The sequence below is a fragment of the Leucoraja erinacea genome, chromosome 37 (assembly GCF_028641065.1).
Source record: "Leucoraja erinacea ecotype New England chromosome 37, Leri_hhj_1, whole genome shotgun sequence".
In the NCBI taxonomy this organism is placed as follows: domain Eukaryota; kingdom Metazoa; phylum Chordata; class Chondrichthyes; order Rajiformes; family Rajidae; genus Leucoraja; species Leucoraja erinaceus.
In genome coordinates this window covers 12,251,695-12,261,907 of record NC_073413.1, presented here as the reverse complement: position 1 = coordinate 12,261,907, position 10,213 = coordinate 12,251,695, and the positions used below count along the sequence as shown (strand labels likewise).

At 48.4% G+C, this 10,213-nt stretch overlaps 1 protein-coding gene and 1 long non-coding RNA gene across 2 annotated transcripts in view; both read right to left on the bottom strand.

The window, feature by feature from the left end:
• Window positions 1-4,073: 4,073 nt before the first annotated feature.
• On the bottom strand, window positions 4,074-4,534 carry LOC129713988 (uncharacterized). The gene is made up of 2 exons (XR_008726301.1): window positions 4,365-4,534; window positions 4,074-4,312 (listed from the first exon to the last, which is right to left on the bottom strand). It is a non-coding gene; the product is annotated as an uncharacterized LOC129713988 (long non-coding RNA).
• Window positions 4,535-5,147: 613 nt separating this feature from the next.
• Window positions 5,148-10,213, bottom strand: part of si:ch211-51c14.1 (protein kinase C and casein kinase substrate in neurons protein 3) — a 32,990-nt gene continuing 27,924 nt past the window's right edge. Inside the window, exon 9 of the mRNA XM_055662968.1 lies at window positions 5,148-6,544. Coding sequence (XP_055518943.1) covers window positions 6,432-6,544 — 113 coding nt within the window. The 3' untranslated portion in view covers window positions 5,148-6,431. The remainder of the gene's footprint in view (window positions 6,545-10,213) is intronic.

The window sequence follows — 10,213 nt, the reverse complement described above, 5'->3', positions numbered from 1 at the left end:
ATTTAAGTTATGTTTGTAGAAAAGTTTGAAGACGACATGCATCTCTGTTGATTTGATGAATGCTTCACGAGGTAAACTGTAATAAACATGGATAGCAAACATGAATTTGGTTCTTTACTTAATCAGATTATTGCATTTATTAGAACGTGGAGAAACGGAAGTGGTCTCGGCTGTGGGAGCAGCATAGAAACATAGAAACATAGAAATTAGGTGCAGGAGTAGGCCATTCGGCCCTTCGAGCCTGCACCGCATATTTTAATGTGTCATCTTGTTACCATTGATTGTGTACAGACTAGGAGTTAAATAGTTCAAGAAGGAACTGCAGAAGCTGGAAAATCGAAGGTAGACAAAAATGCTGGAGAAACTCAGCGGGTGAGGCAGCATCTATGGAGCGAAGGAAATAGGCAACGTTTCGGGCCGAAACCCAGAAGGGCTTCGGCCCGAAACGTTGCCTATTTCCTATAGTGGTGATTGTTCAAATCTTTGCATGGAGCGAAGGAAACGTCGCCTATTTCCTTTGCTCCATAGATGCTGCTGCACCCGCTGAGTTTCTCCAGCATTTTTGTCTACCTAGGAGTTAAATAGTTTCCCCACAGATCCGTCCATATTTGCAATGAGCTGGATTTTTAATAAATGCAATGCCATTTATTTTTACCTTTACAAGGTGCTTTTATGTTTCTTTCAAAGATTATATAAATACTGAAACCATTTGCATTTGTACTTGTAGTTGTACCAAGGCCTCCAAGGAAATAACGTTTCATCAGAGTTTATTCAGATCTGAAATCTATTTATTTGACAGATGTTTGTTTTCCTTTCCAGTGCTGTGTTTGCAAGTCAGAGTCATTCATGGGTTTACTCCGGGTGCTCCGGTTTCCTCCCACATCCCAAAGACGTGCAGGTTTGTTGGTTCATTGGTTTCTGTAAGTTATAACCATATAACAATTACAGCACGGAAACAGGCCATCTCGGCCCTTCTAGTCCGTGCCGAACACTTATTCTCCCCTAGTCCCATCTACCTGCACGCAGACCATAACCCTCCATTCCTTTCCCGTCCATATGCCTATCCAATTTATTTTTAAATGATAAAATTGAACCTGCCTCCACCACTTCCACTGGAAGCTCATTCCACACAGCTACCAATCTCTGAGTAAAGAACTCAGCTACCAACTCTCTGAGTTGCCCCCTCGTGTGCCGGGAGTGGATGAGAAAGTGGGATAAGGAGCAATCAAGAGCGTTTGGGCTGTGGGAGGAAACATGAGCACCCAGAGGAAACCCACGCAGTCACGGGGAGAATGTGCAAACTCCACACAGACAGCATCCAAGGTCCGGATCGAGCCGGGGTCTCTGGAGCTGTGAGGCAGCAGCTCTACCCGCTGCGTCGCAGTGACACTGGAATCTCAAGCAAGACGGAAGAAGGGGTTGGACAGGCTAGATGCAGGAAGATTGTTCCCGATGTTAGGGAAGTCCAGGACAAGGGGTCACAGCTTAAGGATAAAGGGGAAATCCTTTAAAACTGAGATGAGAAGAACTTTTTTCACGCAGAGAGTGGTGAATCTCTGGAACTCTCTGCCACAGAGGGCAGTTGAGGCCACTTCATTGGCTATATTTAAGAGGGAGTTAGATGTGGCCCTTGTGGCTAAGGGGATCAGGGGGTATGGAGAGAAGGCAGGTACGGGATACTGAGTTGGATGATCAGCCATGATCATATTGAATGGCGGTGCAGGCTCGAAGGGCCGAATGGCCTACTCCTGCACCTAATTTCTATGTTTCTATGTTTCTAAGGGCCTGGACCTGAAACGTCGACTGCCCATTCATTCCACAGATGCCGCCTGACCCTCTCAATCCCTCCACTACTTGCTTTTGCTTGATAATGAATTACTGTCTCCCTAGTCTGTAGATCAAGGGTTCCCAACCTGGGGTAAATTTGCCCCCAGGGGGTAACGTTTGCCAAACCAGGGGGTAAATGTGTTGATTCTAGATTTGTACATATTGTTCCTCACTGACTGACTGTGTTTGGTTCTGGTATACCGGTATCTGTTCATCATTAGTCGGTCATCAATAAGTGAAGTAATGTTGTTATGTGCCATTAAAGTTGCCGGGGGTAAACGGGACGTTAAGGTATGGGGTCCCCAGCTTTAGACGTTGGTAAAGGAGATGGAGTCTGTCGCGAGGAAATAAAAACCAACAGAGGATTCTTCAGCGTTTCAGACAAGGTAATTTATTGCTACAGAATTAAATCCAAAGCATTTTGCCGTGTCCATATACAAAGATTTGCAAATGTAGCTTCCTGTCAGTTATATATATATTTTATATTGATCCATGAAACAATCCTTCAACGTTTTTGTCATAGAGACAAGGTCATGAAGATTAAGCTATAAAACAAAATGTTCTTCTTTAGCTACATCTTCGATTGATCAGGTAATGGAGGATGCTTTTGTAACAGTCAGTTTGTTAGTGTAACTGTTGGCCAGCCACGATGTCTGGGCTGGTGAATTCTAATGAATTTATCCAAAACTCAAAAAATATAAATCTGTGTGATTGTGAATCATCGCAGTGCGTCACCAGGAACACAATACAATGCCCCTCTGTCCTTTCCTGAAAGTACCGACCCTTGTCTCAGGAATGCAGGTGACGTGATCAAGGAGCAGTTACACACCCGCCTTGCCCTCTTCTCCCCTCTCCTTATGGGGCAGAAGATACAAAGCTTGAATGCGCGTACCTCCAGATTAAGAAACGGCTTCTTCCCCGCTGTTATCAGCGTCAAGAACAGCGGTCCCATAAGCTAGGGTTTAGTCCCGTTCCTCCAACCTACCTCATTGTAGAAGTTGCACTTTTTCTTTGGAACTGTAACACTTTATTCTGCACTTTGGTATTTTTCTCTTTGCACGGCCTGTTGTACATGTGTCTGTGTGAAAGGAACTGCAGATGCTGGTTTCAACTGAAGATGTTGGAGGGGGTGTGAGTGGTGGGGCAGTGAGTGGGGGTGATGCGGGGGGAAGATGCTTGTGTCAAGTATCAGGTTTGGGTCAGTGATGTTGGCGATAATTGTCCATGCCAACCTGGCTTCCAATTGAGAAGGTAGTTGAGGTTAGTCATGTGTGTGGAGTTCTACTCCAAGTAGACCAGGAGTCAACAGCAGAGCCCCTTCTCTCAACTTGTTAATGAACACAAGGTAGACACAGAGTGCTGGAGTAGCTCAGCGGGACAGGCAGCATCTCTGGAGAGAAGGAATGGGTGACGTTTCGGGTCGAGACCCTTCTTCAGACTGATTGTTGGCATTCACTGTGGTACAGTGGAGGTATGGTTACTGTATCAAGATATTAATATATGTTTTCCAGCTGAAGGCCCAGTTTGTTAGCTGGGGATTTGTTACGCAGGGTACGTTGCGTGCTGCAGGTGTGAGTGTAGCTGGGACTAGTTGTACAATACAGTGCGTGTTGCAATCCGTGGGGGGCTTACATCACTGGTTGCTATTTCACATATTAAAGAGTCTGACACGATTGCAGTGTTTGCCAGAAAACGTTACAGTATTGTATCATTAAGTCTGCAATTGAACTACTAGAACAACATTTAAAAGGCATCCAGAACCAGGGGCCACACAGTTTAAGAATATGGAGTAAGCCATTTAGAATGGAGACGAGGAAACACTTTTTCTCACAAAGAGTTGTGAGTCTGTGGGATTCTCTGCCTCAGAGGGCGGTGGAGGCAGGTTCTCTGGATTCTTTCAAGAGAGAGCTAGATAGGGGTCTTAAAGATAGCGGTGTCAGGGGATATGGGGAGAAGGCAGGAACGGGATACTGATTGGGGATGATCAGCCATGATCACATTGAATGGCGGTGATGGCTCGAAGGGCCGAATGGCCTCTACTCCTGCACCTATTGTCTATTTAGACAGGTACATGGATAGGACGGGTTTAGAGGGATGTGGGCCAAACGCAGGCAGGTGGGATTAGTGTAGATGGGGCATGTTGGTGGGCATGGGCAAGTTGGGCTGAAGGCCCTGTTTCTGCACTGTATAATTCTAAATTATGTTCTCGATCTCTCCATTTTGGCAAGTATATCATGCAATCACTCCAGTATGTAAAGCATGGTCTTTGTTTGAAAACTCTGTAAAATAAACATTGAAGATAACTGGCCTTTATCAAAGAGGTGAAGGCTATCCAGCATCAGGGATATTATCCATGGAAACATTTCTGTCATGTGTTGTCGGGAGCTGTGTGGCGTTGGCTGACCATGTTGACCTGTGTGGGGCTGGCCATGTTGACCTGTGTGGGGCTGGCCATGTTGACCTGTGTGGGACTGGCCATGTTGACCTGTGTGGGGCTGGCCATGTTGACCAGTGTGAGGCTGGTTGGCCATGTTGACCTGTGTGGGACTGGCCATGTTGACCTGTGTGGGACTGGCCATGTTGACCTGTGTGGGACTGGCCATGTTGACCTGTGTGGGGCTGGCCATGTTGACCAGTGTGAGGCTGGTTGGCCATGTTGACCTGTGTGGGGCTGGCCATGTTGACCAGTGTGAGGCTGGTTGGCCATGTTGACTATGGGGTTGACCAGCGGGGTTGGCCACGTTGACCTGGTTGGCCATGTTGACCTGTGTGGGGCTGGCCATGTTGACCAGTGTGAGGCTGGCCATGTTGACCTGTGTGGGACTGGCCATGTTGACCTGTGTGGGACTGGCCATGTTGACCTGTGTGTGACTGGCCATGTTGACCTGTGTGTGACTGGCCATGTTGACCTGTGTGGGGCTGGTTGGCCATGTTGACCTGTGTGGGGGCTGGCCATGTTGACCTGTGTGGGGCTGGCTGGCCATGTTGACCTGTGTGGGGCTGGCCATGTTGACCAGTGTGGGGTTGGCCATGTTGACCTGTGTGGGACTGGCCATGTTGACCTGTGTGGGGCTGGCCATGTTGACCTGTGTGGGACTGGCCATGTTGACCTGTGTGGGACTGGCCATGTTGACCTGTGTGGGACTGGGCCATGTTGACCTGTGTGGGACTGGCCATGTTGACCTGTGTGGGGCTGGCCATGTTGACCTGTGTGGGGCTGGCCATGCTGGGACCTGTTGACCTGTGTGGGACTGGCCATGTGGCCTGTGTTGACCTGTGGGGGCCATGTTGACCTGGCCATGTTGACCTGTGTGGGGTGCTGGCCATGTTGACCTGTGTGGGGCTGGCCATGTTGACCTGTGTGGGACCTGGCTGGCCATGTTGACCTGTGTGGGCCTGGCCATGTTGACCTGTGTGGGGCTGGCCATGTTGACCTGTGTGGGGTTGTCTGGCCATGTTGACCTGTGTGGGACTGGCCATGTTGACCTGTGTGGGACTGGCCATGTTGACCTGTGTGGGGCTGGCTGGCCATGTTGTTCATCCCAAGACGAAGCAAATTCATTAACTCCAGATAGACACAACATGCTGGAGTAACTCAGCGGGACAGGCAGCAACTCTGGAGTGAAGGAATGGGTCGAGTCCCTTACTTCAGACCGATGTCAGGGGAGTGGGTGGGACAGAGATAGATTGTAGTCAAAGACAGTGCGAGTGGTGGGAAAATTGGGAAGGGAGAGGGGATGGAGAGGGAGGGAAAGCATGGGCTGCCTGAAGTTGGAAGTGTCAACATTAACCTCAGTGTGCTTCCATCATGCATCCCAGGGGTTAGCACCAAGTCTAGGGACTCTCGTTGGTTAATGGCCTGTCATGTTAGTTATGATCTAGAACCTTAACAAAGGCAGAACTTGCCAGGAGAGAGGAAGGGGTAGGAAGGAACTGCAGGTGCTGGTTTAAACCCAAAATGCTGGAGTAACTCAGCGGGACAGGCAGCAACTCTGGGGTGTTGGAATGGGTGACGTTTTGGGTCAAGTCGCGCTGAGTTACTCCAGCATTTTGTGTGTATCTTCGATGAGGTTGGGCAAGGCCTAGCAAGTGATGGGACCCAGATAAGAGGGAAAGAGGTTGAAGGTGAGAGGGGACTGATTTCAACGTTTCCACCCAGCAGGTGGATGGGTGTGTGGAACGAGCTGCCGCAGGTGGTGGGAAGGTGCGTAAATTCACCTTTGAAAGACAGGTAGGTGGATAAGAAAGGTTTGGAGGGGTACGGGCCAAACGGGAGCAGCAGTGGAAGGCAGCTTGGTTAGCATGGACAAGTGGGGCCGAAGGGCCTGTTTGCATTCTGCAAGATTCTTGCCTCCCTCAGGTTGACCCACAGTGTGTAACGTACTCAACCCTCTAGACACAGCAAGAATACCTCAAATAGTAACGTCACACCCCTGTACAATTTGACATGGATAGTCCACTCGAGTTATATTGTCACAGGGTAAGTTAATGCAAAGGAGAATAACAAATGTACAAATGTTTTTGCGAGCAGTGTCTCCGAGACGGTTGCTGTTGCTGCTTGCTGTCCTTGTGTCCGAATGTCCCCGTGTTTGTGTGCGTAGTTTCTACTGTACGAGCTCCACATAGTTTGCAGGGTACAGTCCAATCCGGCCTCCATCCAGGTAACCTTTACACCATCCCTGTTCATCCTCATCCTCGATTTTAGTCAGTTCCTGACCTGGGAAAAACACACACACACACACACACACACACAAACAAACGTCACAACGGGCCAGTCAGTGGCGTGTCTCGTCGTAGAACATGAAAATGTCCACTACTCTGCAATTGGAAATTGAAATACCCACTGTCAGAGTGAGATGAAACTCAAAGGTAGACACAAAATGCTGGAGTAACTCAGCGGGTCAGTCAGCATCTATGGAGAGAAGGAATTAGTCGAGACCCTTCTTGGACTTGGTTTATACTCTCTAGAATTTAGGAGACTGAGAGGGGATCTTATAGAAACATACAAAATTCTTAAGGGGTTGGACAGGCTAGATGCAGGAAGATTGTTCCCGATGTTGGGGAAGTCCAGGACAAGGGGTCACAGCTTAAGGATAAGTTGGAAATCCTTTAAAACTGAGATGAGAAGAACTTTTTTCACGCAGAGAGTGGTGAATCTCTGGAACTCTCTGCCACAGAGGGTAGTCGAGGCCACAGTTCATTGGCTATATTTAAGAGGGAGTTAGATGTGGCCCTTGTGGCTAAGGGGATCAGGGGGTATGGAGAGAAGGCAGGTACGGGATACTGAGTTGGATGATCAGCCATGATCATATTGAATGGCGGTGCAGGCTCGAAGGGCCGAATGGCCTACTCCTGCACCTAATTTCTATGTTTCTATGTTTCTTCCAAAAAGTCGCCAATTCCTTCTCTCCATAGATGCAGCCCGACCCGCTGAGTTACTCCAGCACTCTGTGTCTGCCTTTGGTGTAAACCAGCATCTGCAGTTCCTTCCTACACATGGAAAGAACCTCCTTGGTCATTTCATGACCATTACATGACCATCTACATTCTAATCCCACTGTCCCCCACTAACGTTTACCAAATCCTAACACTTGTTTACACCACACTAGAGATAATTTAGTAGCAGATTAGCTCACCACCCCACAAGCCTTTGTAGGCGGGGAAAACTCACATGGAGTCCAGAGTTTACTTTCACACCAAACTCTCTTTATTTCTGAAATAACCTCATTTATTTTTACTGCCTCAGCCACTAGATGTCAGCCTCTCTCCAAGTAATATTGAGGAGAGGAAAAAAGACACAGAGTGCTGGAGTAACTCAGCGGGTTAGGCAGCATCTGTGGAGAACATGGATAGGTGACGTTTCACAGAGTGCTGGAGTAACTCAGCGGGTGCAGCAGCATCAATGTAGCTAAGGAAATAGGTAACGTTTCGGGCCGAAACCCTTCCGGGTTTCGGCCAGAAACGTTGCCTATTTCCAGAAGGGTTTCGGCCCAAAACATTGCCTATTTCCTTAGCTCCATAGATGCTGCTGCACCATAACTCAGCGGGTCAGGCAGCATCTGTGGAGAACATGGATAGGTGACGTTTCACAGAGTGCTGGAGTAACTCAGCGGGTCAGGCAGCATCTGTGGAGAACATGGATAGGTGACGTTTCACAGAGTGCTGGAGTAACTCAGCGGGTCAGGCAGCATCTGTGGAGAACATGGATAGGTGACGTTTCACAGAGTGCTGGAGTAACTCAACTTCAGGCAGCATCTGTGGACAACATGGATAGGTGACGTGGTCGGGACCCTTCTTCAGACGGCAGTGACACTAAGAGAGACTGCGGCCTCTCATGATGTAAAGGACCTGGGACTTTGTGGAGGGCCGTGACTTTCAGACTTCAGAAATACAGCATGGAAACAGGCCCTTTGGCCCACCGAGTCCGTGCTGACCAGATCACCCCCATGCACTAGAACTATCCTACACACACTGGGGACAATTTACACCATTTATCAAAGCCAATTAACCTATAAACGTATATTTTTGGAGTGTGGGAGGAAAATGAAGATCGCGGAGAAAACCCACGCAGGTCACAGGGAGAACAACAAACTCTGTACAGACAGCGCCCGTAGTCAGGGTTGAGGAAGGACATTCTTGCCATAGGGGGAGTACAGAGAAGGTTCACCAGACTGATTCCTGGGATGTCAGGACTGTCTTATGAAGAAAGACTGGATAGACTTGGTTTATACTCTCTAGAATTTAGGAGATTGAGAGGGGATCTTATAGAAACTTACAAAACTCTTAAGGGGTTGGACAGGCTAGATGCAGGAAGATTGTTCCCGATGTTGGGGAAGTCCAGGACAAGGGGTCACAGCTTAAGGATAAGGGGGAAATCCTTTAAAACCGAGATGAGGAGAACTTTTTTCACACAGAGAGTGGTGAATCTCTGGAACTCTCTGCCACAGAGGGTAGTTGAGGCCAGTTCATTGGCTATATTTAAGAGGGAGTTAGATGTGGCCCTTGTGGCTAAGGGGATCAGGGGGTATGGAGAGGAGGCAGGTACAGGATACTGAGTTGGATGATCAGCCATGATCATATTAAATGGCGGTGCAGGCTCGAAGGGCCGAATGGCCTACTCCTGCACCTAATTTCTATGTTTCTAACCTGTGTCTCTGGCACTGTGAAGCAGCAGCTCTACCCGCTGCACCGCTGAACCGCCCTGTGAGTCACATCCAAACTCCAAGTCAGTGTGGATTGCACCTTATCACCAGATTAAACCTCCCTCTTCTGTTTCAGTCCCTTAATACAGGGTGACATGCACAACCACCGTCTAACCAATTCATCTCCCAGTGGTCCTGGCTCCTAGTTTCAACTCCGCATCTTGAGCTATGTTCATTAGAAAGAACAGTCTCGATAACTATGGCTTGCATTAAGGGCTTGTCCCACTTGGAGATTGTTTCGGCGACTGCCAGCGTCATTGACCGATGTATCAGGTCACTGAAAGATTTTGAACGTTTCAAACACCAGCGACGACAAAAAAAATGTTGCAATACGTGAGGAAAGACCACCCGGATAGGTGAGTCAATGATGCTGGCAGTCGCCGAAAAAATCTCCCAAGTGGGACAAGCCCTTTAGTCAGACATCTTCAGTGTAATAAATGTACAGTACCTCAAGATAGCCCAGGTAGTTGGTGGATGAACAGAGTACATACAATATAGACCGGAATGAAGATTTCTGGAGTGAGTGAAGCAAATGCTACAAGTTCTAGACTACAACCTGTCTGTGAGCAGGCAAGGTAGTCATTGACCCAAGATGGGGGCAGGGGTTGTGCTTGGACCCAGCAGATGGTGCAAGACCCTGGAGTCACTGACGTTGACGGCACTTGGGGTGACCTTGGTGCATTCACGGAGATTCAGTGGAATTCATTGCCACAGACGGCTGTGGAGGCCAAGTCAATGGATATTTTTTAACACAGAGATAGACAGATTCTTGATTAGTACGGGTGTCAGAGGTTACGGGGAGAAGGCAGGAGAATTGGGTTGAGAGGGAGAGATAGATCAGCCGTGATTGAATGGCGGAGTAGACTTGATGGGCCGAATGGCCTAATTCTGCTTCTTGAACCTATGAGGGGCCAAATTGTCCGTCTCTGTGTGCAGAGGCCTGGAAGACTGAGAGGAGGTCTTCCACAGTGAAGCTAGAAGTCTCAAGCTACAGATACTCGGTGAGGGAGTCATTGACTGGGATGGCAGGACTTTCATATGAAGAAAGACTGGATAGACTCGGCTTGTACTCGCTAGAATTCAGAAGATTGAGGGGGGATCTTATAGAAACTTACAAAATTCTTAAGGGGTTGGACAGGCTAGATGCAGGAAGATTGTTCCCGATGTTGGGGAAGTCCAGAACA